This window comes from Saccopteryx bilineata, chromosome 9 (assembly GCF_036850765.1).
Source record: "Saccopteryx bilineata isolate mSacBil1 chromosome 9, mSacBil1_pri_phased_curated, whole genome shotgun sequence".
Taxonomy (NCBI): domain Eukaryota; kingdom Metazoa; phylum Chordata; class Mammalia; order Chiroptera; family Emballonuridae; genus Saccopteryx; species Saccopteryx bilineata.
In genome coordinates this window covers 63,068,516-63,096,479 of record NC_089498.1, presented here as the reverse complement: position 1 = coordinate 63,096,479, position 27,964 = coordinate 63,068,516, and the positions used below count along the sequence as shown (strand labels likewise).

Below are 27,964 nucleotides of genomic sequence, written 5' to 3'. Positions count from 1 at the left end.
GACAGTGGTTATAACACCTGCTCTATAGGAAATGCTGAGGTTCAGTAATGTGTATTAAGGTTTAGAACCAAATATAGTGCCTAAAACATAGAGTTGGCATTAAATAAATTTTATTTCCTTTCTTCTTCCTTATAAGAAGAAATTCTATTTATTCGCAAACAAAAATGATCACATTTAACATTGCTCCAAGGAAGAATTTGCAAATTTCCTATAGTAACTGATTGCAATGTTATATGAGGGGAAAAAAAGTCACAAAATCTGGGTAAGTGTATGAATAATGTCTATTAATAAGGGTTTGAGAATGACCAAAGTACCTCCTCTTTCAATCATCCTGGAATATCCCAGTAATATGTCTAGGTAAGATGAAATGAAAATAGCTAAAACAATAAAAAAAGACCTAAATAAATAAGAACTACTTGATATTTTGGAGATGGATGGCACTAATAAGATTTTTAAATGACATTAACATATGTTTGGTAGAAGACCTTTAGTACTGTTAAATATTATTTGAAATTTTACAAGATATAAATTTTATAAAGGCATGAGCTATATTTTTGCTACAGCCAGGGAAATATGATATATATAATTTTCATGGAAGGCATTATAATGCAATTAGGAACTTCTGCTTACCAATGCAATGTAAATGGATGGTAGACTAAATTTTTATTTCTTTAAAAATAAAGAAGAAAGTACTTACTTTTAAGATTATGAAGAAACATATCTAGTAAAGTCATAAATTTTAGATACTGAATAATAGAAAAGTCCATGCTTCTAGCCCACAAAAATCCAGACACATAATAATCTAGTAGAATGGCTTCTTTTAAACAGGTCTTAAGACTTTTGAAATTCAAAAACGTGGCCAATTTTCTGTAACAAAAAGAAAAGTTCAGGTATTAAAATCAGATTAAATATTGAACAGTTCTTTTTTGAAGTTCTGAAAACCTAAATATTTTTCTTGAATAAAAATTCTATAATGCCCATAATCTAAAAATATTCCTAGTTATAGCTAAATTCTAAGTACAAAGTGACATTTGAAAGAGAAGCAGAGAGAGGGAGAGATGGAGGAAGAGAGAGAGAGAGAGAAAGAAATACGAGTAAACGCTTTCTGGTCTTCTTCCTGTACTTCCTGCTTCTTCATTTCTAATTCTCCTTCTTCTCCCAGTCCTCCTTTCTCCTCTTCCGTCTCTGAAGTGTAGTAATGTTAGCACTATTTTATATCTCTGAAATTCAATGTTGTTTTCCATACAAAGTTTCTTTTCCTTCTGACAATGTTCTGGAACTGGATTGTTAAATATTCTATTTTTTAAAAGAATTCCAGTATGTATATTTTACTCATTTTTTTCTAAAGCTGTAATTTTCTCTTTAACCTTCAAGTTTTTTTCAAATCAATTTCTTTTTAATTTTATGCACTTTATTCATTACTGTTTTCTATGTTTCTCAGTGTTTTCAGACTATTGATTTTTCTCTTGGGCTACTTATAATTTTTATCTTTGCAAAACTGTCCTTTTCTGCTCTGTTTTACTTATTTTATCATCTTTTATTTCTTCTTATCTCTTTGAGTTTTTACATCTCTGTTTTATGTTCTTGTGGTGATTACTTTATAAGTTTTCCTAATTCATGATAAATATTTGACCTTATTTTTTATCTGCTCATGGCTATATTTTTCTGGTGTATTTAATTCACATACAAGTTATTTTTTCTATTCTTCAATTTTTTTTCTTTGCAATGTCTTTATATGCATGTCCTTGTTTAGTACTAAGACCTGGCCATGTTACAAGCTATTTTCTGTATGAAATAAATTTATGTCAATAATTCTAGTTTTATTTTTTTTAATTAATGGGGAAAAGCAGGATAGGTTTTCTTTATTGTCACATAAATAATCTATTCCTTGTGAATATGGGAAGTACCTGTTCCAAACCTGTACATTCTGGTCCTGCTGTTGCAAACATGGTTCTGGAATGGCATTTCCTGGTTTTCTCTTCCCCTAGGACAGTGAGTATATGTTTATCTCATTCTAGGATCTTCAGATATGTACCTCCTCCTAGTCCTTTCCCCTGTACTTCTGCTTGATCTAAATGAATCTACTATTTATCTTCAGATTTTGTGGTTTGGGTTTTCAGCATTCTCTTTGTTTGAACAAAGATGGAATTAGTATTTCCTTGAACATGATTTATGAGAGAGTGTGTATATGACAACTTTATACTGCTATTTGCAAAACAAGAAAGTCCTTATTAATCATAATATTAAAATAAATTATATGATCAGAATAATAAATATTGCAGGATTAAACAAGTCTCAAACAAATAATGTTGAAAATGTGTTTAACTCTCTTAACATCTACATTATCTACAGTTTGATCAGGGTAGACCTTAACCCCAAATGTGAGTACTGACTCTTCTAAGCCAGTCATGGTTGTCTCAACCCCCTCCCATAATGCCATATAATGTCATTCAGAATATAGTATTCTCTACGATAACTTCTAATCCATGTTGGGTACTCTCCTAAATTGTTTCAATGAATTCATAACAAAGGGTGATGTTCATCTTCCTCTACAGGACAAAAACACAAAAGAGTAAATAAGTAGGTTTGATTGCTACTGGCTGCCCTTTTATATAGATTGTGCCTCATTTCTAATACTATCAAGACCTTGAGAACTCTAGTCAGTCTACCTCTGAATGTCCTATTATGTGATAATGTGTGTTTGTGTATTTTCTTTATTTTTTAAGTCAATATAATCAGTTTTCCATGTTACATGCAACTGAAAGCGTCCTAACTGATGAATTTTATCAAGTACAACAACTCAATTGGTGGATACAGAAATGAATAGGCAAGTACTGTGAAGTTGGGGAGGTTACTTTAGTAGCCAGGCATGTTCAATTTGCACTGGCTATCAGTCAGAAAGATTTATTTTTCCATGTTTAAGGTACAATACCATTTAGTCTTAAGTGAAAGCCAGTAAGGAAACATACATTAATGAAAACTTGTAGTATTTTAATAGAATCAATAAACAGGCCAATGGAACAAATAGAAAGCCCAGAAACAGAAACTCCCAATACATATGGGAATGTGGTTTGTGACAGAATGTATTTCATATCAGCAAGGGAAAGATGGACTCTTCAAAAATGGTTCTGGGAGAATTGGCTAGCCATATGAAAATAAAATGCTACCTCACCCAATACACTAAAGTAAAATCCAGATGTATTAACTAAAGCAGAAGTTTCTAAACTTTTTACACAGGGGGCCAGATCACTGTCCCTCAGACCGTTGGAGGGCCAGACTATAAAAAAAACTATGAACACTGCACAAATCTTATTTTAAAGTAAAAAAACAAATCAGGAACAAACACAATATTTAAAATAAAGAACAAGTAAATTTAAACCAACAAACTGACCAGTATTTCAATGGGAACTATGGGCCTGCTTTTGGCTAATGAGATGGTCAATGTCCGGTTCCATACTTGTCACTGCTAGCCACAACAAGTGATATGACGTGTGCATCCCGCGTCACCGAAAGTAGTACTGTACATGAGCGACTCTGCGCTTTGCGGCGCCGCCACATACAGTGCTCCTCTCACTGACCACCAATGAAAGAGGTGCCCCTTCCGGAAGTGCAGTGGGGGCCAGATAAATGGCCTCAGGAGGCCGCCTGCGGCCCGCAGGCCATAGTTTGGGGACCCCTGAACTAAAGCAACAATACAAATTAGTATTTATATAGCAATCACATTCTTTTCACTCCCTAAATTTGGTTGCTTGTCACTCCCCTGATTTCTGCTACCTAATTTTGCTAAGAAAATGTCTGAGGCCTGCCTAATTATTTTTCTCTTTAGGTCACTTTCTTTAATCCAGAGATAAGGTAATGTATAAAGTTTTATACTATTAAAATATTAAAATCAAAGCTTATATTTTAGGAAGTTGAAATTTTTTTCTCATTCACTTCGTTGGACTGATGTATACTCAAACATCTAACTGCTTTAATATGCATTTTGTATAAGTTTTCTTAAATATGCTCTCCATGTTACTGGCTTAATTCTCAGCAGGATAAGTTCTACATTGGTTTTATTATTTAGTTTCTTACCTTAGTTATAAAAGCTTTTTACTTATATATTTTATCATCTTATTTTTTAATCTGTTGTTTTACAGAACCATTACCCTCTTTAATCATCAGCTTTTGTCTAACATTTTCTTCTGTTTACAGTGGTTAATTTTCTTTCTAAGTGTACTCCTCATCTGTCATTTCCATGCTATGTATTTTTAAAAATTAAATATTTGGCTTGAATAGTTGCATGTGTTCCTTGCTTTTTTTTTTTTTCAACGTTTGTTGGTATGTGAATGAAGGCACTACACATATAAGAATATTTTGTTGAAATTTTTATGACATCCTCAACTTTTGTTCTCCCTCACACCCTCTTCACCTCTTCCCCTAGTACCATTTAAATCTCAACCTACAACTTGAAGTGCAGGGCTAAATATTTACCATTTCTATTCTTCATTCAGTCATTTTATCCCAAAGGAAATTATTCAGGGAAGCATTTGGAGAAAGGCACTACTATTGTTGGAACGCAGTTTTCATACCCTACTGCAAATTTGTATGCTTTTTCTCTGGGGATAAAGAGAGATGGAACAGGGGAAAGGCAAGAGATGACCACAGCTGTAGCTGAGAAAAATGCTTAATAGTGACTTAGGAAGTTTTGCTACAGTGATGGGTCCCGTAACTATCTCACCAACTTCAGTTAAAATATTATACTATTCTTGCATGCTCTTGAAATTGGAGTGCACTTTATTTTTTAAATATGATGACATGTAGAAATAAGCCTTCAGGCAAGAATTGAACAGCTCATGGAAGTCCAGGTATAGAAAAGTTATTAAAAGATCTCTTAGTGTTATTTCTGTGTTTAAATAGTTATTTTTAATTTTGCTTCTTTTCAAAAAAGATCTGTATAGATCTGTATATAATATCAGGGTTATATTAAAATATAATTGATAATAGTTAGGAGACTATGAGAAATGTACCCATACACTTAACTAGACTTGAAGTGTACTTCATGAATACATTTTAATGATGCTTTAATGTTTTATTTAGTTAGGTGTTTTCATGGATTATAATTTTTAATTTGAAAGGTAGAAATATGTGCTAATTTCCTATAATTCATTTAAATAGATTTATAGCTTTGTAGACTGTATGGTTTGGCACACACTGTCACTTGGTGACAGGATATCTAAATTATATTTCTGTAATATTGAAAGGTATTTAATCCCCATTTATAATAATGTTATTTTAAATGGAAAGTGGATGATGGATTGGAAATATTTCAGGATTACTATTATAAAAATCATATAAAAACATCAAGAGAATTACTTTGCAAAAATAATAGCTCTTGACAAACAGTGATGACATTTATCCAAAATTGATGTCCTCAAATTTTAGGTTACTTCAGGTGAATTTTCCTAATGAGGCAGTGTAAAGGTCAACCTATGTTGAACCTGCTTATTTCTATACTGCTAATTTCCGTATCAAACTCTGTATCATTTCTGTTGTCCTAGATCTCACCTCTTAAAGATTAAAATGCTTTTAAAATTTAGATATTTAACAAAAACTTGAACCAATAATTGAAAAAAAAAGATTGTCACTGAAGGTATGATACACAGTATAACTTAAGATGTGGTAGTAAATATTCTTTAAAAAGCATTTGTTTGCAATACCTTTTATTTAACATTAATTGCATTTAATATATTGCTCACAAAAATTAGGGGATGTTTCAAAAATGTTCATGAAGTGATAAAATATTCCCTAATTTTTGTGAGCAGTATACCATAACATCTTTAACTTAATATTTAATAAAAATAAATTGTAAACATCTGTCATTTGCATCACATTATTTGCCTAGCATTAAATACCTAACTTTTGCATAGCAATGACCAAAAACATTGGGATTACCTAGTAATAGAAAATAATATTTTACTTAAAGTGTAAATAATCAGTGATGCAAATAAAACAACTAGGTTTTACTAGTCAATTCTTTTTTTTTTTTAGAATTTTATTTTTATTTTTATTTTATTTTATTTTATTTATTCATTATTAGAGAGGAGAAAGAGAGGGAGAGAGAGACACAGATAGAGAGAAGGGGGGAGGAGCTGGAAGCATCAACTCCCATATTTGCCTTGACCAGGCAAGCCCAGGGTTTCGAACCAGCGACCTCAGCATTTCCAGGTCGACACTTTATCCACTGCACCACCTCAGGTCAGGCCTACTAGTCAATTCTGAGACACTAAAAATCAGAATTCCCAATCAGTATTCATTTCTAGAAAAATTATAAAATCACTATGAAATACTTGTTTAAAAATCAGTAAGGCCCTGGCCGGTTGGCTCAGCAGTAGAGCGTCGGCCTAGCGTGCAGGGGACCCGGGTTCAATTCCCGGCCAGGGCACATAGGAGAAGCGCCCATTTGCTTCTCCACCCCCACCCCCTCCTTCCTCTCTGTCTCTCTCTTCCCCTCCTGCAGCCAAGGCTCCATTGGAGCAAAGATGGCCCAGGCACTGGGGATGGCTCCTTGGCCTCTGCCCCAGGGGCTAGAGTGGCTCTGGTCGTGGCAGAGCGACACCCCGGAAGGGGCAGAGCATCGCCCCCTGGTGGGCAGAGCGTCGCCCCTGGTGGGCGTGCCAGGTGGATCCGGGTCGGGCACATGCAGGAGTCTGTCTGACTGTCTCTCCCCATTTCCAGCTTCAGAAAAATACAAAAAAAAAAAAAAATCAGTAAAAATTTTACTAATACTTATAAAGACCCAGAGAGTCAGCAATATGGCCAAGTCACAAACCACCAGCATTTCCAACAGGATTTGCAGGCACTGGAGGTGAACAGCATCTTGGGAACAGGCCTGTCAGTGTCATTCACCTTCTCTTAATATGTCTTCCCTTCTCAGATTTCTCTCCCAGTAAGTATATCTGTCATATTTCTTTCTCAGTAGTAAATCACCTCTTTCCATAATATTGGTGAGATTTGCAAATGATAACCACTGACAGAGTCATTTTCAGCATGTCCATTATAGTCCACAACACCCTACTAGTATCTGGAGGACTGGCCTGCAGAAATCTTACACTGGGCCAGTGGTCGGCAAACCGTGGCTCATGAGCCACATGTGGCTCTTTGGCCCCTTGAGTGTGGCTCTACCACAAAATACCACATGCGGGCATTACCTTGATAAGGAATGTACCTACCTATATAGTTTAAGAAATTTGGCTCTCAAAAGAAATTTCAATTGTTGTACTGTTGATGTTTGGCTCTGTTGACTAATGAGTTTGCCAACCACTGGCACTGGGCCATTACAGTCCAGAATATCACATTGTTCTTACTCTTCATATATTTTAGCCAATCATGATTCCATTATTAGAGCCAGATGGTTTTTAAAATGAGTGATTACTAAATCAGAAATTTGTGTGTTGAATATGTCTAAATAGAGTTCTAAGTAAATGCTCATTCATAGAAATAAATGGTCTTAAAAATAAGATGTACATATATTAGAATTAGTGCTACAGTCACATTTTTTTTCTTTTTAGTAAGAAAGATAGAGACAGAGAGAGACAGAGAGAGGGACAGACAGACCCAAAGGGAGAGAGAAAAGAAGCAACAATTCTTTGCTGTGGCATCCTGGTTGTTCATTGATTGTTTTCTCATATGTGCCTTGACCAACGGACTTCAGCAGAGTCAGAGACCCCTTGCTCAAACCAGTGACCTTGAGGTTAAGCCAGCGGCCTTTGGGCTCAAGCTAGCGACCACAGGGTCACATCTATGATTCCACACTCAAGCCAGTGACCCTGCACTCAAGCCGGATGAGCCTGTGCTCAAGCCAACAACTTCGGGGTTTCGAACCTGGGTCCTCAGCATCACAAGCTGACGCTCCATCCATGGCACCACCATGTGGTCAGCCTACACTCCTATTTTTTAAGCAAGTGCATAAAATCAGAGTACTCAGTATAGCTTTTTATCCAATAAAAATCACAGGTGGATGGCTAATATTTGGGATTTCCAAAATGATAATAAAATGTGTTGATGATTAATGTTATAGAAAATACAACTTGGTCCTGGCCAGTTGGCTCAGTGGTAGAGTATCGGCCTGGCACGCGGAAGTCCGGGGTTCGATTCCCGGCCAGGGCACAAAGGAGAGGCGCCCATCTGCTTCTCCACCCCTTCCCCTCTCCTTCCTCTCTGTCTCTTTCTTCCCCTCCCGCAGCCGAGGCTCCACTGGAGCAAAAGATGGCCCAGGCACTGGGGATGGCTCCTTGGCCTCTGCCCCAGGCGCTAGAGTGGCTCTGGTCGTGACAGAGCGACACCCCGAATGGGCAGAGCATCGCCCCCTGGTGGGCGTGCCTGGTGGATCCTGGTCGGGTGCATGCAGGAGTCTGTCTGACTGCCTCCCCGTTTCCAGCTTCAGAAAAATAAAAAAAAAAATAAAAAATTAAAAAAAAAAGAAAATACAACTTACCTTTTCATGATGAGACAGAAAACCTAAAGGGTCTCGTGAATACTGACAGTATTATGAATGAAAAAGAAAAGAAGTAGAAGACAGCATATGCTAAAGGCTGCTGTTAATAGTAAACCCCTACTCTCAGTTAGTATTAATAAATTGGTTTGAAATGCATTTCTCCCATAAAGAAGATTGCTGAACAGTATAAAGTTAGTTGTTTAAGAACTTTTGCATTCCAGAGTCTGGATATGTACAGGATGAGGTAAAAGTAGATATATAATTGTTTTCTAGAAAATAATCTAATAATTAATAAATAATAACATATGAATAAATCTTTGTTTCACATGTAACTGTAACCATACTTTTGCACCACTTTCTTTATATAATATATAACAAATATTTAGAAAAATGTTAAAAATATGTAATAGAATATAACGGTCATTTATAGATGCAGAACTGGAACTGTTCTATATTTGGTTGTGATACTGAAGCGCTTACTGTTCAACTCCGTCTACATCCTTTGCTAGCATCTCGGTGATTTGGGCAACTGAAAGAAAATCCGGAGACAGAATCACTTCATGTTCCTGTAATTCAGCATCTTTCTACCAAAAACAAAACAAAAAAAAAAAAAAAGAAAAAAGAAAAAGAAAAGAGTGGAATGAGTTACTTCAATCAGATGTTTTATATATTAATCTCAACAATTAAAAAATTTGTTCTTCCTGTGGTCTAGCTGCTATCAAGAAATTAGGAGTGACGTCACGGAAATGGCACCGTGAGCAGCGCGTCCGACAGATCTCCCCAAAATCTCAACAAATTTATCAACTAGAAACAGAAAATTTTATCCTTGGAGCATCCCAGAGTTCCACACACACACTGAAAGCGAAAGGACTGTTGCCGAGGAGGGAGTACGCCTGTGGTGAGTCAACCCACACGTGCAGCTGCCCACACCGCATCCCGGGGAGTGCCGGCAACCACCGGCGTGCTCTGAGAAGCCGCGCGCGTGTGCCCCGAGCCACGTCCCAGGGAGTGCCGGCCACCACTGGCGTGCTCTGAGAAGCCGCGTGCACGCGCCCCGAGCCACCTCCCGGGGAGTGCCGGCAACCACCGGTGTGCTCTTAGAAGCCAAGCCGCGTCCCGGGGAGTGCCGACCACCACTGGCGTGCTCTGAGAAGCAGCGCGCCCCAAGCCGCAGTCCGGGAGGGGCGCCAAACCTGTCTTTCCTAGTCAGGAGATTCTCTCCATGGACGGGGCACCTCACCCAGCCATTCGAGCTAACAATCAAGCATTGGGGGAGGGGCGCGCAGGCAGCCTGAAATACTCTCTGGACCACAGCTGCGGATCCAATCACTGAAACTAGCTTAACCCACGAAATCTACGCACCCACGGGGCTCTAATTGATAAGATCTCTCCCAGTTCAGCGATCCAAGACAAAAGGCATAATATTTTTCAGTGCCTTTCGCTAAAGGGGCGGGGGCAACTTCTGATTGACAGAGCCTCCATATTCAGGGATATACCTAACAAGAGGGACTTGGCAGATATTAAGATCTATATAGCAAGCAGCGAATAGTGCCTCTTCTTCCCAGCCAAAACAGGCTACAAAGTGTGGAAAGCCTAGGTTGAGTGGTCCAACTGAATGCTAGGTGCTGAACAGTCACCTTGACAACAATTGACTCCCAGCCCCACCTGATTACGCTGGAGGCTCTGACTGCCAGAGCCTTACCCAGAGCCTTGCGCTGAGTGAGGATGATAGAGTGGGGATTTCCCAGCTCTTTGAGCTTCTTACTCCCCAGACAGAAGCAGTGGCAGCCTCATAGCTGGATCACCAGGCTGCTAATTCAGGAAGGGGAGACTAGGGGAGAGTCTCCAGGAAAGCAAACGCTCTCTCATTGTTGGACTCTACAAACACCAACAAGCCTTGACTACCAGGGAGACTAAAGCCAATTATATGACATTGCCATAGAATCCCATCAACTGCAAATCCCTACCTAAGCGTGACACAGGGGCAGAACCTGGGGTACAGAGTCACCGACCAGGAAGAGGGAGAGAAAAGAAAGAGGAAGAAGTTAACCTCTCAAAATCAAGAAAAATCCACAGACTTTATAACTTGTTCCACTAATTCTTTGTTGTTGTTGTTTCTCTCCTCTTTCTTATTGCCTTTATTTGTATTTCCTCCACCTCAGTCCTTTTATTCTCTGCCCATCTTATGCTACCCTTTTCTTGAACTACACTACCCATGAGTGTTACATTTTATTTCTTTTCTTCATCCTTATTCTCCCTTAGGGTTACACTCCAAAACCCTTAACTCTCACTCTCTCCCCTTTTGTTTTCTTTTTGATTTTTTTGTTTTTTTCCTTTTCCTTTTTTTCTTCCTTCGTTTCTCTCTTTTTCTTATTTTTTCCTTTCTATTCATTCCTTCTTTTCTCCTTTTACCTTTCGTCTCATTTAATCCTCAATCACGAACAATTTATTTAATTTGGGACTCAAGTTTTTTGTTTTTGTTGTTTGTTTTTTTATCTTTTCTTTTCTGCTTTTGTTCTTGGTTTTCCTTTATTTGTTTGTTTTTGTGGCATTTTGGGTACTTTTTACATTGCTTTTTAACTCACTAGCATTCCTCCCAACCCAAAGTTTCCATTGTATTTAGTCTTCACTCCACTTAATACAACAGATTTTTACTTATTTTTATTTTTTCTTCTTTAAATATTATTTTTTCTCTACTTTTTTCTGTTTCCCTCTTATCCCTCTCATTATATCTCTTAGTCGACCATCACTTACAAGCAAATCATTTTATGCTTGTCTAAGATATCCTCCTTTTTTTTTTTTGCATTTAGTAGGTCCCTACACCCTTTTTTGCCCCTTGAACTCATCACCCCAAATCAGGCCCTCCGTTATAGGCAGTTTTTGTTCCATTTAGCATAATATAATTCACAGGTCATCATGATATTTACCTAAAGAGGTGAGAGGAGGGGAGGAGAAGAAAGAAAAAAAGGGGGAAATAATAAATCATTACTTTTTTTGTGTGTGGAGTGTTTTTCCTTTTTTTTTTCTTTTTTTTTCTTTCCCTTTTTAATCTTTATTAATTCTAATTAACAATATCAACAAGACCACCTTCAGATGCCAATAAGAAAAAGGAAATCGAATATTATGGATACAAAAGATAGAGAGGTAACACAAATAGATGTGGAAAAATCTATGGAGAAAAGATTTAACATACTGGAAGCCTTGGAGCCAAATGACAGAGAATTTAAAATAGAAATCTTAAAAATACTCAGATATACAAGAAAACACAGAAAGGCAATTTAGGGAAATCAGAAAACAACTCAACGATCACAAAGAATATATTACCAAGGAAATTGAAACTATAAAAACAAATCAAACAGAAATGAAAAACTCAATTCACGAACTGAAAAACGAGATAACAAGCTTAGCTAATAGAACAGCCCAGATAGAAGATAGGATTAGTGAAATAGAAGACAAGCAACTTGAGGCACAACAGAGAGAAGAAGAAAGAGACTCAAAAATAATAAAAGACGAGAAAGCCCTACAGGAATTGTCTGACTCCATCAGAAAGAATAACATAAGAATAATAGGTATATCAGAGGGAGAAGAGAAAGAAAATGGAATGGAGAATATACTCAAACAAATAATCGATGAGAACTTCCCAAGCCTGTGGAAAGAACTAAAGCCTCAAATTCAAGAAGCAAACAGAACACCGAGTTTTCTTAACCCCAACAAACCCACTCCAAGGCACATCATAATGAAGATGACACAAACCAATGACAAAGAAAAAATTCTCAAGCAGCTAGGGAAAAGAAGAGTACAACATATAAAGGAAGACCTATTAGATTATCATCAGACTTCTCAGCAGAAACTCTACAAGCTAGAAGAGAGTGGACCCCACTGAAAGAGAGAAACTTTCAGCCAAGAATACTATACCCATCAAAGCTATCCTTCAAGTACGAAGGAGATATAAAAATATTCACAAATACAGAAAAGATGAGAGAATTTATCATCAGAAAGCCCCCACTCCAGGAAATACTAAAGGGGGTTTTCCAACCAGATTCAAAGAACAAAAGAAAACATAACCACAAGTAACAGCTCCACCAAGAAAACAATAAAACCAAACTTAAACTGTGACAACAAAAGAAAAAAAAAAGGGGGAGAAAGGATAAAGATTAACAGTAGCAAAGGACGATGAAGCACAGAAATACTCATAAGAAAGGGTACTACAATGAATATGGTAGGTACCCTTTTCATTACTTAATGGTAACCACCCTTGAAAAAACCACCACAAAAACACTTGACTTAAAAAAGGTAGCAACAGAAGAAAGAAGTATGGAATACAAACAAACAAAAACAAACAATAGAAAAACAAAAGAGAAGAATCAAACAAGATACAAAACTAACAGAAAGCAATTTATAAAATGGCAATAGGGAACCCACAAGTGTCAATAATTACACTAAATGTAAATGGATTAAACTTACCAATAAAAAGACACAGAGTAGCAGAATGGATTAAAAAAGAAAATCCAACTGTATGCTGCCTGCAAGAAACTCATCTAAGCAACAAGGATAAAAACAAATTCAAAGTGAAAGGCTGGAAAACAATACTCCAAGCAAACAACACCCAAAAAAAAGCAGGTGTAGCAATACTCATATCTGATAATGCTGACTACAAGACAGAAAAAGTACTCAGAGACAAAAATGGTCATTTCGTAATGATTAAGGGGACACTGAATCAAGAAGACATAACAATCCTTAATATATATGCACCAAACCAAGGAGCACCAAAATATATAAGACAGCTACTTATTGACCTTAAAACAAAAACTGACAAAAATACAATCATACTTGGAGACCTCAATACACCGCTGACGGCTCTAGATCGGTCATCCAAACAGAGAATCAATAAAGATATAGTGGCCTTAAACGAAATACTACAACACCTGGATATGATAGACATCTACAGGACACTTCATCCCAAAGCGACAGAGTATACATTTTTCTCTAGTGTACATGGAACATTCTCAAGAATTGACCATATGTTGGGTCACAAAGACAATATCAGCAAATTTAGAAAAATTGAAATTGTACCAAGCATATTCTCTGATCATAAAGCCTTGAAACTAGAATTCAACTGTAAAAAAGAGGGGGAAAAACCCACAAAATTATGGAAACTAAACAACATACTTCTAAAAAATGAATGGGTCAAAGAAGAAATAAGCGCAACGATCAAAAGATATATACAGACAAATGAAAATGAAAATACGACATATCACAATCTCTGGGATGCAGCAAAAGCAGTAATAAGAGGAAAGTTCATATCACTTCAGGCCTATATGAACAAACAAGAGAGAGCCGAAGTAAACCACTTAACTTCACACCTTAAGGAGCTAGAAAAAGAAGAACAAAGACAACCCAAAACCAGCCGAAGAAAGGAGATAATAAAAATCAGAGCAGAAATAAACGAAATAGAGAACAGAAAAACTATAGAAAAAATCAATAAAACAAGGAGCTGGTTCTTTGAAAAGATCAACAAAATCGACAAACTCTTGGCAAGACTCACCAAGGAAAAAAGACACAGGACTCGCCCTGGCCGGTTGGCTCAGCGGTAGAGCGTCGGCCTAGCGTGCAGAGGACCCGGGTTCGATTCCCAGCCAGGGCACATAGGAGAAGCGCCCATTTGCTTCTCCACCCCTCCGCCGCGCTTTCCTCACTGTCTCTCTCTTCCCCTCCCGCAGCCAAGGCTCCATTGGAGCAAAGATGGCCCGGGCGCTGGGCATGGCTCTGTGGTCTCTGCCTCAGGCGCTAGAGTGGCTCTGGTCGCAATATGGCGACGCTCAGGATGGGCAGAGCATCGCCCCCTGGGGGGCAGAGCACCGCCCCTGGTGGGCGTGCCGGGTGGATCCCGGTGGGGCGCATGCGTGAGTCTGTCTGACTGTCTCTCCCTGTTTCCAGCTTCAGAAAAATGAAAAAAAAAAAAAAAAAAAAAGACACAGGACTCAAATAAATAAAATCCAAAATGAAAGAGGAGAAATCACCACAGACATCATAGATATACAAAGAATTATTGTAGAATACTATGAAAAACTATATGCCACCAAATACAACAATCTAGAAGAAATGGATAAATTCCCAGAACAATACAACCTTCCTAAACTGAGTCATGAAGAAGCAGAAAACCTAAGCAGACCAATCAGCAGGGAGGAAATAGAAAAAACTATTAAAAACCTCCCCAAAAATAAAAGTCCAGGCCCAGATGGTTATACTAGTGAATTCTATCAAACATTCAAAGAAGACTTGGTTCCTATTCTACTCAAAGTCTTCCAAAAAATTGAAGAAGAAGCAATACTTCCAAACACATTTTATGAGGCCAACATAACCCTCATACCAAAACCTGGCAAGGATGGCACAAAGAAAGAAAACTACAGACCAATATCTCTAATGAATACAGATGCTAAAATACTAAACAAAATACTGGCAAATCGAATACAACAACATATTAAAAAAATAATACATCATGATCAAGTGGGATTCATCCCAGAATCTGAAGGATGGTTCAACATACGTAAAACGGTTAACGTAATACACCATATCAACAAAACAAAGAACAAAAACCACATGATCTTATCAATAGACGCAGAAAAGGCTTTCGATAAAATACAACACAATTTTATGTTTAAGACTCTCAACAAAATGGGTATAGAAGGAAAATATCTCAACATGATAAAGGCCATATATGATAAACCATCAGCCAACATCATATTAAATGGCGTAAAACTGAGGACTTTCCACCTTAAATCAGGAACAAGACAGGGTTGTCCACTCTCTCCACTCTTATTTAACGTGGTGCTAGAAGTTCTGGCCAGAGCAATCAGACAAGACAAAGAAATAAAAGGCATCCATATTGGAAAAGAAGAAGTAAAGGTATCACTTTTTGCAGATGATATGATCCTATACATCGAAAACCCAAAGGACTCCACAAAAAGATTACTAGAAACAATAAACCAATACAGTAAGGTCGCAGGATACAAAATCAACATACAAAAGTCCATAGCCTTTCTATATGCCAACAATGAAATATTAGAAAACGAACTCAAAAAAATAATCCCCTTCACGATTGCAACAAAAAAAATAAAATACCTAGGAATAAACATAACAAAGAATGGAAAAGGACCTATATAACGAAAACTACAAGGCATTGCTAAGAGAAATAGAAAAAGACACAATGAGATGGAAAAATATTCCTTGTTCTTGGATAGGAAGAATAAATATAATCAAAATGGCCATATTACCCAAAGTAATATATAAATTTAATGCAATTCCCATCAAAATTCCTATGACATTTTTTAAAGAAATGGAACAAAAAATCATCAGATTTATATGGAACTATAAAAAACCCCGAATAGCTAAAGCAATCCTAAGGAAAAAGAATGAAGCTGGGGGCATTAAAATACCTGACTTTAAACTATATTATAGGGCCACAATAATCAAAACTGTATGGTATTGGCAGAAAAATAGACACTCAGACCAATGGAACAGAATAGAAAGCCCAGAAATAAAACCACATATATATGGTCAAATAATCTTTGTAAAGGGGGCCAACAACACAAAATGGAGAAAAGAAAGCCTCTTCAACAAATGGTGTTGGGAAAACTGGAAAGCCACATGCAAAAGAATGAAACTCAACTACAGCCTGTCCCCGTGTACTAAAATTAATTCAAAATGGATCAAAGACCTAAATATAAGATCTGAAACAATAAAGTACATAGAAGAAGACATAGGTACTAAACTCATGGACCTGGGTTTTAAAGAACATTTTATGAACTTGACTCCAATGGCAAGAGAAGTGAAGGCAAAGATAAATGAATGGGACTACATCAGAATAAAAAGTTTTTGCTCAGCAAGAGAAACTGATATCAAAATAAACAGACAGCCAACTAAATGGGAACTGATATTTTCAAACAATAGCTCAGATAAGGGCCTAATATCCAAAATTTACAAAGAACTCATAAAACTCAACAACAAACAAACAAACAATCCAATAAAAAAATGGGAAGAGGACATGAACAGACACTTCTCCCAGGAAGAAATACAAATGGCCAACAGATACATGAAAAGATACTCAGCTTCATTAGTTATTAGAGAAATGCAAATCAAAACTACAATGAGATACCACCTCACCCCTGTTAGATTAGCTATTATCAACAAGACGGGTAATAGCAAATGTTGGAGAGGCTGTGGAGAAAAAGGAACCCTCATACACTGTTGGTGGGAATGTAAAGTAGTACAACCATTATGGAGGAAAGTATGGTGGTTCCTCAAAAAACTGCAAATAGAACTACCTTATGACCCAGCAATCCCTCTACTGGGTATATACCCCAAAACCTCAGAATCATTGATAGGTAAAGACACATGTAGCCCCATGTTCATTGCAGCACTGTTCACAGTGTCCAAGACATGGAAACAACCAAAAAGCCCTTCAATAGAAGACTGGATAAAGAAGATGTGGCACATACACACTATGGAATACTACTCAGCCATAAGAAATGATGACATCAGATCATTTACAGCAAAATGGTGGGATCTTGATAACATTATAAGGAGTGAAATAAGTAAATCAGAAAAAAACAAGAACTACATGATTCCATACATTGGTGGAACATAAAAACGAGACTAAGAGACATGGACAAGAGAGTGGTGGTTACCAGGGGTGGGGGGAGGGAGGATGCAGGAGGGAGGGAGGGAGAGAGTTGGGGGGGGAGGGGCATAGAGAAAACTAGACAGAGGGTGACGGAGGACAATCTGACTCTGGGTGAGGGGTATGCAACATAATTTAATGACAAGATAACCTAGACATGTTTTCTTTGAATATATGTACCCTGAATTATTAATGTCATCCCATTAACATTAATAAAAATTTATTAAAAAAAAAAGAAATTAAACAAACAAACAAGTCTCCTAGATAATCCTTTTTATTTTCTGTTTTTAGGTGAAAGTTGAATGGCTAGTCAATCTATTATTGTTTGTGAATACTTAAAACTGGGTGATGGTTTTCAATTAACATATATTTTTAATATCTGCATATTCCTCATTGAACATGGGGCTCAAGAGGAGGCAAAGACAAATAAGAAAGACTTGCTAGCCTCAAAAGCTTAACATCTAGTGAGAGGGACAAACCAAGGGTGACTTTAAAGCAAGAAAATAAAATGGTGAGCCATAAATAATGTGGCATTCAGTGGAAAAGACGGGACAAGTACGGGGACAGGACAAGGAAAGTCTACAAACAGAAGAAAGTGCTAAAAGTCTTAAGGCTGGCACAGCCCTGTTGCACCACTGGTGGAGACAGTATAGTTTGAGCTTTTGCTCAACCCTCAGCCAAGTTCTTTTGCTCGGCAAAACCATACAGGAGCCTAACCAGGCAGTGGCGCAGTGGACAGAGTGTCGGACTGGGATGCGGAGGACCCAGGTTTGAGAACCCGAGGTCACGAGCTTGAGCACGGGCTCATCTGGTTTGAGCAAAGCTCACCAGCTTAGACCCAAGGTTGCTGGCTCCAGCAAGGGGTTACTCGGCCTGCTGAAGGCCCACAGTCAAGGCACATATGAGTGAGCAATCTATGAACAATTAAGGTGTCGCAACACACAACAAAAAACTAATGATTGATGCTTCTCATCTCTCTCTGTTCCTGTCTGTCTGTCCCTATCTATCCCTCTTTCTGACTCTCTCTCTGTCTCTGTAAAAAACAAACAAACAAAAAAAACCCATACAGGATACTCCCATTACACAGAATAAACAGGCGTTTTGGAAGATGATACTAGTTTTAAAAAGGCAAGATAATGAGTTTGGTTTTAGTGGTTGGGTTTAAAATGGAATATGCCTATCAAGAAAGAAATGTTTAGAGGTCAATTAAAAATGCTGGAGTCAGAAAAGTCAAGGTTGAAGATCCTGATTCAGGAGTCACTGCATATGTGAGGATGGATGAAACTGCCCGGAGCCAGAGCAGGAAGAGAAGAGCAATGCTGCAGAGGGATGGAAGAGGAGACAATGAATAACAGCAGCAGCTCCACAAAAATCAAGGATTGTATGATTTGGGGAGAAAGGGGGCCAACATTTTCAGTTCAGCAAATAGTGATGTATCCTTCCATGTGAATGGGCTCCAATAAATAAGAAAAGTAAGGAAATGCCATGCTAGAGTAAACAAGACCATATCCCATATCCCAAATTTCCTTACTCTTTTCCCAGAGTAGAAAAATCCCAGAGCTAGCACTTATGGGTAATGGTAATCAGCTTAATGTTTGTATTTAAATTATGTTATATTCTTATTTAAAAAAATCTAATTTAGAAATATGCTACTTCATTAGCTAGCTTTTTTTTTTTTCCAATCTAGGGTTCACAAATTAACCTAAACTAGTTCACAAAAATTAGGGGATCAAGAAATGTGCAGATACTCTAGTACTTACAGCCTTTTGTATAGTGCATTTTCACCAATGAAATAAAAGTTGGTTTTGTATCTTGTTTGCATAACTGAACAACTTTCTTTGACTTGTCATTTGCTTTTCTGATGTTCTTGTTTAATAAAAAAAGTCAAATGCTTCTTTTTTTATTGATTCATATTCATTTGAAATAATCTCTAATTTTTGTTAGTACATTAGATTATAATCTCAATAAGATCAAAATACCTTAGTACCTAATATATTATACCTTGCACCTAGTAGGCACTCTGACCCTAGGAAATTAAATTAAATGCACTCAGTTTTTTGATAGGATAATATTTTAGTCCACAATACGTAGCTATATACACTATATTTGTTTAAATGTTTGTTGGTTACATGTATTTTTTTATTAGTAGCAATAAAGTATAATTATTCTTGTACTGTCAATCCCATTAGATTACAAATTCCTCAGGACAGCCATTTAATCTTTAACTTCTTTTTAGAATTCTGTATATCCTAGTAATATCAACATGGGTTGTTAGTAGGCTACCTGAATTTACCTCCATCATAGGCTGACACTGTTAGATGATACAGCATGATGAAAAGCAGGACTTGGATATGAAAATCTCATGAGGTTTGACTACTGATTAATTTTGTGACTTACAGCAAATCATTTAAACCTAAATTTGGAGTCATGTTAAAAAATCATTTTGATATATTTTAATACATACAAGATTGCTATCATTATTAAAAATGAATAAAGATATATAAGAAAGGTATATTACACAGACATTCAGATCCATTTTCTTAGATTTAAAATTTTTCTGGATGGGAAAAAGTAGGTCACACAAGAATTCTATAAAAAAGAATACAAAACTCTTAAATGTTTTGTATAATAATAATTTTAGCTAAGATGCCTAAGATTAGTGCTTCATTTTTTTTTACTAAACCTTGATAGCTTAAGATAATCATCTTGTAGGAGGGTTTGCCTCTGGTTTCTCGCTTTCTTTGTTCCTGGACCTATTTTAAACCAAAGCTCTTTTGTTTGTTTGTTTATACTCTGCCTTGCATTACAAAGGATTTAAGGTAGTTAAAAATCTTTAATCTTTTAACACATACATTCTAATTTGTACAAATTAAAGGTACAATAGAAAATTCATGAATAGGCGAATAAAAATGTGGATATGCAATTGTGGCTTTCTCTCTAAAATTACATGTCTGACTAGGAAAATCTGTAAGCTAAACTGCACCGTAACTCATTTTATTCCACCACCTGGTGGATTTTAGCAGTTATTCCAGAAGCAATAAAATTGAAAGCCTGATATTATTTGCCAGACAATCTTTTCTTTGAATTTTCCGTCACCCAAACCTTCCACACTGTATATATGTCTTCCTTCTAGAATTTAAGGTTTCTGGGGGCATCTTTGCATCCATCACTGGTAGCATCTTAAACGAATATTAATTAACATTCATTAAAAGAAAAAGACATTTCACCAAGAATGACTAGAAAGGGGTTTTACAGTCACGTAGAATATACTTATCTACAATTTCCACACTTTAAAAAGCTTTTTTCAAGCCTGAAAATAAATGAACCAAGGAACAGCACCATGTTGGAGCCTGAGGCAAAGAGGCATAAATCAGTAATACTAATGCTGTCTTTTTTTAAAAAACTTAATACATTAGGGGTTTTTTTTGCATTAACTCTGTTTTTTAAATATTTCATTAAAATATAGTTTTTCTTGACTACTGAATTTTTTGGCATCCCTTAAATTTTGTGCCCAACAAGCATGCCTCACTTACCTTACTAGGAGTTATATTGAATTATATACTTGAAACCTGTACGGTTTGGCAAACCAGGTCATCCCAATAAATTAAGAATAAATAAATAAATTGAAAAAAAGTAAGAGGCCATTTAAGTAACAAAGGAAAAAATAGTTGAAAGAAGAATAAATTAAAGCAAGAGTTCATTCTTTAAAATAATAAAATAGGCAAATCTTTGGCAAATATGATTAAAAATAAAGAAAAAATAAATTTATGCCACATAAGTGGAAATACACTTACAAATTATAAAGAAATGAGTTACTTTGCAGGAATATATAAGTTATCAAACTTAACCAGGGGTAAGGAAGAAAATGGAACTAACCAAGTATGAGCTCAACTGGAAATCTATTTTTCAAAAAGTCATCATGCCTGATAGTTTTACACTTGAAATTCTACCTAACAAATAAAAACACATAAGTTCTGTTAAGTGTAATAATTTGACTATAAATAATTCATTTTTAAGAAACAAGCATAGGCCCTGGCAGGTTGGCTCAGTGGTAGAGTGGGGTACCCGGGTTCAATTCCCGGCCAGGGCACATAGGAGAAGCACCCATTTGCTTCTCCACCCCTCCCCCCCTTCCTTCCTCTCTGTCTCTCTCTTCCCCTCCAGCAGCCAAGGCTCCATTGAAGCAAAGATGGCCTGGCGCTGGGGATGGCTCCTTGACCTCTGCCCCAGGCGCTGGAGTGGCTCTGGTCGGCAGAGTGACGCCCCAGAGGGGCAGAGCATCACCCCCTGGTGGGCAGAGCATCGCCCCTGGTGGGTGGGCCGGGTGGATCCCAGTCGGTCGCATGCGGGAGTCTGTCTGACTGTCTCTCCCCGTTTCCAGCTTCAGAAAAATACAAAAAAACCCCAAACAAACAAAAGAAAACAAAACAAAAAAAAAACAAGCGTAATCTACATACAAAAGCCTGAACTAGCACAGATGCAAAAATTCTAATTAAAATACTATCTTAGAAAATTGACTCTAGAAATGTACTAAAAAACAATAAGCTGTCATAGTGACCAAATAAGGTTAAGTTCAGAAATGCAAGGATGGATCATCATGAACAACTCTTAACATAACTCTGTAGTATATAATCCTATGTAGGAACTAAATCTTTAGCTTGATTGCATCACATTTACAATAGAAAAGATTATAATTTATAATGGGAAGATTTAATTTTTTGAACTTGAAGGTTTTCAATAAATCTTTTTTCATCAACTCTTATTATCAAACTTTTGTTTGTTTTTAGTTTTTCTTTTTTTATTTATTTTTAAAACTTTTTTTTGGTATTTTTCTGAAGTTGGAAACGAGGAGGCAGTCAGACAGACTCCGCACGCACCCCACCGGGATCCACCCGGCATGCCCACCCGGGGGCGATGCTCTGCCTATTGGGGTGTTGCTCTGTTGCAACCAGAGCCATTCTAGTGCCTGAGGCAGAGGCCATGGAGCCATCCCCAGCGCCCGGGCCAACTTTGCTCCAATGGAGCCTTGGCTGCAGGAGGGGAAGAGAGAGACAGAGAGGAAGGAGAGGGGGAGAGGTGGAGAAGCGGATGGGCCCTTCTCCTGTGTGCCCTGGCTGGGAATCGAACCCGGGACTCCTGCACGCCAGGCCGACGCTCTACCACTGAGCCAACCGACCAGGGCTAAAACTTTTTATAGTTTATAATTTCCTTAGGTCCCATGCCTTTCATACTATATTTATAACCAAGTATAGTTTCATCAAGTTTTTGCCATTTCCATTTCTAATTAATTTCTAACATAGAAATATATTCTGTAATAGAGAAAAGCAATTGGCCTTATATATTTGTTATATGTACCACTTTATCAATTTGCTTATTAGCTCAAAACAGGTTAATACAATGTCAGTTTTCTCAGATTGCAACCATGTAATCCTCCAATAAAGTTTTGTTATTTCCTCATTTCTAATATTTAAGCCACATATTTAGTTTTCTTATTTTACTAATTAGAACCTCTATAGTATATTGAATTACAACAATGTTGTTAACCAGAGTTCCTTTTTAGATTCTGTTTTTTATATGAATGGCTTTAGTATTTCACCATTCAATATGATGATGGTTGACAAAGAATTTCTTCACGTTTAGCTATTCTTTTTCAATTCATATTTTACTGACAGTTTTGCTACTGAATTTCTAGCAGCACTTGTTGAATTCTGTTCCACTGACTACTTTGTCCATTCATTTGCCCACTGAGGTACACATATAATGTTATAATGTGATAGCAGCAGTAAGTCCATTTTGTATAAGAACAGGTAAGATAGTTTATTTAGTAAATGAAACTAACATAATTGATGGTTCATGTCTAAAAGAAAACAAAATGAGATCCTCATTTCAAATAAACAAAATACAGCTTTTTATAATTAAAATTCACTAATTATAGCTGTGTTAAAGAATAAGCTTTAATATATTAAAACTTAAAATATTAGAAAAAGATTGAAGATTATTTGTGTAATCTGAAAGGAAAGCTGGAGGAGGGAGAAGAAGTAGGACTTTTTAAATAAGATAGGAGACCCAAAAACAGATAGTAAGAAGAAAGACAAGCCCAAATGTCTGTCAATATCTCCACACCCACAGCCAGTATTCCTAGAGGTTCTCAGTGTCTGAAAAATAATAACACTGCATATTAACATTTTCAGGTACATTAGTACTATTTGCTCAACAATGTTTTAAGCAATATTTTGGTGTCCTCCTCTGGGCCCTGCACAGGTTGATTTACACTACATACTGTGAATGGCTTCAATAAATACCTCTTGAGTAATACTGAAATTGTAGAAACCTCATCATTTTGCTGTTCAAGTTGAGCCCAAGTGTTTCTCTTTAACCTGCCAATAATAGAGTGCGGGCTGTTTTCAAGGTCTGTAGAGATCACCTAAAGTACAGAGAATCCTCAATGGCCTCCAGGACATGCTAAGGACCTCTAAGACAAATGACATTCATCTTCTCACTTAAGATTATGTAAGTGTCCTTCTGTGCTCATAAACTCTAAATGCACTGAGTAAATGTCATCTATCAGGGGATGTGGTAATGCTCAGGGACATTATTAAAAAGAAGCCATTAGGTGGGAAGTAATCATTTACTTTTTCTTTTCGGTCTCTGATATGAGTTGAAGTATAGTTGTCTCAAATATACTACTTAAATGATTATATTTCCCAAATAGTATTTTTGAAGATATTAAGAAAGTCAGTTTATGAACAAACTAATGATAAAAGACTGATGATTGAATTCTTAGTATTCATTATAAAGTCATTTTCAAATTCACTTATAAACTCCTTTCACTTACACATATATGTCTATAGCAAATACTTATTTTCAGATTTTTGTTATTTTTCTGTTCTTGTGCATTTATACAAATATCTGCTAAAAGGTTAATTTTTAAGAGTAGGCAGTGACTCCAATATTACTAAAGACACTAGAATGTTAATTTCAGTTTACACAAGAGAAGTTAATGCAATGTCATAGGAAAAATATCTTCCTGGACCTGCATTTCATGTCCGTTTGCTCACAGTATCTCAGAGTAGATTTTAGTTCACAAGAACCACCTCTCCTGGCATACATCAAATCATCTATGATTTTAATTATATTTTTTGAATGCTTACTATATGATTGGTATGATTGGTTATTTTTATTCTATGTATTGGACAACAAACAACAAATAGGAAACCTCAGACTATTGGAAGCTTATGCTTTATTTCCAACAGACTTGATAAGAAAAGAAATAATTCACTACTGCTTGGTTCAAATTACTACATGATCTACTTGATAAGCCAACTGAATACCCAAGTTATTAGAAATGACACCATAAGGGAGCAGGTCTCAGGGGATCAAGTCTAGAAAGAATCTGATCTGAGAATTACCTTTCAGTATCTAATTGAAAAGCTATGGTTTTGGGAACAGACAGCAAGAGAGAGAGGTTTTAGCCAACTTTTCCATCCACCTCTGAACCCCCAAGTCAGCACAAAAGGGTGGCTGGAAGAACTTGACACTCTAATGCAGTGGTAGTCAACCTGGTCCCTACCGCCCACTAGTGGGCATTCTGGCTTTTATGATGGGCAGTAGTGGAGCAACCAAAGTATAAATAAAAAGATAGATTTAACTATAGTAAGTTGTTTTATAAAGATTTATATTCTGCCAAACTTAGCGAAAATCTGACATAAAGTACTTGATAAGTAATTATTATTATATACTTTAACTTGCTATAACTCTGCTTTATAAATTTTATAAAGTAAAGTGACTTCTCTACTTTATATATCACCATTACTGTGGAACCGGGGGGCTGTTAGAAAATTTTATTACTAACAGAGATGCAAAAGTGGGCAGTAGGTATAAAAAGGTTGACTACCCCTGCTCTAATGGATAACGCAGCTCTATGAATCAACTCTCTTCTCTGTGAACTACTGAAACTGCTTTCATTAGAAAGGAAAATGCAGTATATTAACCTGTTGATCTTAGTAACTGAGTACAGCTAAGTGAGTCTAAGCTCCAACTGGATTTCTCCCAGTCACTACTAACTAGAAGATTGAGTATATCCTGAGTTATAGGGAAAACATGCCTCTCCAAGAAATGAACATGTGTGCCTACCGCCAATGCTAACATGGTAGATAATCAGCTAAGTTCTATAACTAGTTCATTCAGCTGACTCATCATCCATAATAAAAAGTGAATTTTTCCCCCTGGAGCTCTGCATTTCTTTGCATCTTTTAAAAAAAATTGTGAGGTATTTCTTTCAAGTATTTATTCATTAAAACCTCACATTATCAGAGCCTTCTTAGAAAGGATATTATCTACACGGATAAGTATGTGTAAGTAAACACTGAGAGTTGGGCACTGTCATAACTAAGCTGTGGTGGGATTCTGCCAGGTCACACCGGTTCGGCAGAACCGATACCTAATTTTTTGTTGAGTTTGGCAAACCAGTTATTAAAATGGCACTTGTAATCAGGTTTCTCTCTAAAATGGGCACCTGGGCAGCCGCCCAATGTGGAAATCACAAATTTACATTCCTTATTCTTTTACAACGTTCATCTGCGCAAGGGTGTGTTCTAAGCACCCGTAGTAATGTTCATTCCAACCATAAGTAAAGGAATGGGATCCTACTCCTACAGTGAAAGGATGGTTAAGGATAAATCCCACAGTCGATGATGCTCAGATAAAAGCGAAAAAAAATTGCAAGTGAGGATGCCAATCAAGAAGCAATATGGAAATAAATAACAGTTTTATTGTTTGCTGTCAGTTCTTATTTACTATATTTTCATTAATATTTTAAAACTCTCTCATAACAATCTAGTTTTGTGTACCTCTTTTATTGTTCTTATTTAAGTATTAAATACATGAAATAATAAACTACCATTCGGTATATCATTTATTTATACTTAAAACAGTCATTAGGGCAGAGAACCGGTTGTTAAATCCCACCACTATAACTAAGTCTTTGTATATATTTAAGTAACACAATTTTATTGGGAAATTTCTTATGCCACTTTTGCAATTGTATGGTATTACTTGCATTAAAGGTCACAAGGGAATAACTGGCTTAGTAACCAGTTTATCACATTAAAATGTAAAGTATGCTAATTTCAAAAGGCTCATAGAACAGACAGCATGCCTTAGCAGTCTGCATACAGTAATGGGAAGAACCTGGGATGGAAATGACTATATCTCTGAGCAAGGTACAGTTACTGGCTCTGTGTTTCTTCACTTATAATATTGCAGCTAACACTTCTGCATAGAGAACACTGTTTAGATTAGACTAATAAGGGAGGTGAACATACGATGTTAATTATAACGTTTTTTACCTTTAGGGTCTTAAAAAACTGAAAAAATACACAGAAAACTTCAAAAGGAACAACTTGGAGGACTCAGTGTGTGAAGATTTAAACATTTTTTAGTAATATCTGGCACAGCAGGTATGTTCTTAATATCTAGGATATTAAATTTATGAGTAATCAAAGTTACCTAAAACCATTTATTACTGAGAGCTGATGTTGGGAGGGGCCTAAAGCTCAATCTTTATTGTAGGCAGGGAACCACTGGGACCAAAGACGTTAAACGACTTTCCTGAAGATACATTGATGAAGAGCAACTAAGCCATAAGCAGGTCTATTTTCCAGATGTTTCTGCATTGTCCTACGTCTTATTATGTATTTATTTATTTAGAGAAATGGTAAAATAATAAAGGAAAAACCAAGCCATGGCCTTCAAATATTAATCAATGCACTACCAATGAAGAGTTATTCCCTGACATCTTTTTAACAATCGGAACTGTGAAAGTTGAAAAAAAATAAGTATGAAATTCCAAAAGGGACTGACTGGCCTATTTATGATTCCAAGATCTCTTTTTTAAGCGCAGAGAATCTGCGGGGAAATCCCCAGTTGTGAGGTCGTCAGGCCTGAAGCCGGACCGTCCGAAGGAGGCAGGACTGCGGCGCACACTCGAGGGCACAGGCTCCGGAGACGCAGGCGGAGCTCCCGGGACGCTCGCCTCGCTCCGGGGGGCGCGGCACCGAGTCCTCCGCTCTGCCCGCCTTGCACCCAAACCGGCGTGGGTCGCCGCGCCCAGACCAGCCTGGCCGAGGACCCGGCGGGCCGGGGGTGTGCACTTGGGGTCGCGGGTACCGGGAAGGGGCAACATACCTCCGACTCGGGCGAGGTTCCCACTGGGGTCACCACCGCGGGGGTCGCGACCCCGAGAGTTGTCCCCAAAGAAGTCGCCATGATTTCGCCCCAGCAAAGCGGCCCCTCGTCGCTTAGGCAACCGGGGCGGGGCCGGGGTCCCCTGGCTGGGGCGTGGCTTCCGGGTCCAAAGCCTTTGATAGGGCGGGGACCGGCGCCAGGAGCCGGCCTGGGGATGAGGCCCGGGATGAGGCCGCTGCTGGGAAGGCTATTTGAATCCTCGGGTAGCGACGAACTCGTTTCTTTTAGTAAGGACGAAAGGAGAAAGAAAAAAAAAATCCATTTAAATAAGAGCATTGTAAATGAACCAATACGTGGAAGTTTCTAATGCTAACACAAGTTATCAATAAGTATTTAAATGAGATTTATTATTGGAAGTTTACCATTGATTGACGTTTGATATTAAGGCATTATTGTAATTCTTAGGTTCTATGATGTTATTGTCATGTTTAGAAAGAAAATGGAGTCCTTATCTTTCAGAGATGCACACGGAAAGATTTCTTGATGATGAAATGATATGATGTATGGATTTACAACAAAATAATGAGGACGTGGGAAATGAGTGGAGGTATAGTAGATGAATC

General features: G+C 37.2%; 1 protein-coding gene across 7 annotated transcripts in view; it reads right to left on the bottom strand.

Moving 5' to 3' along the window:
• CABCOCO1 (ciliary associated calcium binding coiled-coil 1) overlaps nucleotides 1-27,466 on the bottom strand; it is a 131,400-nt gene extending 103,934 nt beyond the window's left edge. For 5 of the 7 annotated variants that reach the window (XM_066243785.1, XM_066243786.1, XM_066243788.1 and 2 more), the window contains exons 1-3: nucleotides 27,342-27,466; nucleotides 8,957-9,060; nucleotides 698-867 (exon numbers count right to left, since the gene is read on the bottom strand). In XM_066243785.1, coding sequence (XP_066099882.1) covers nucleotides 698-867; nucleotides 8,957-9,060; nucleotides 27,342-27,422 — 355 coding nt within the window. In that variant the 5' untranslated portion in view covers nucleotides 27,423-27,466. The remainder of the gene's footprint in view (nucleotides 1-697; nucleotides 868-8,956; nucleotides 9,061-27,341) is intronic. The other 2 variants (XM_066243787.1, XM_066243789.1) reach the window with 2 other exon arrangements.
• Between the last annotated feature and the right edge of the window lie 498 nt (nucleotides 27,467-27,964).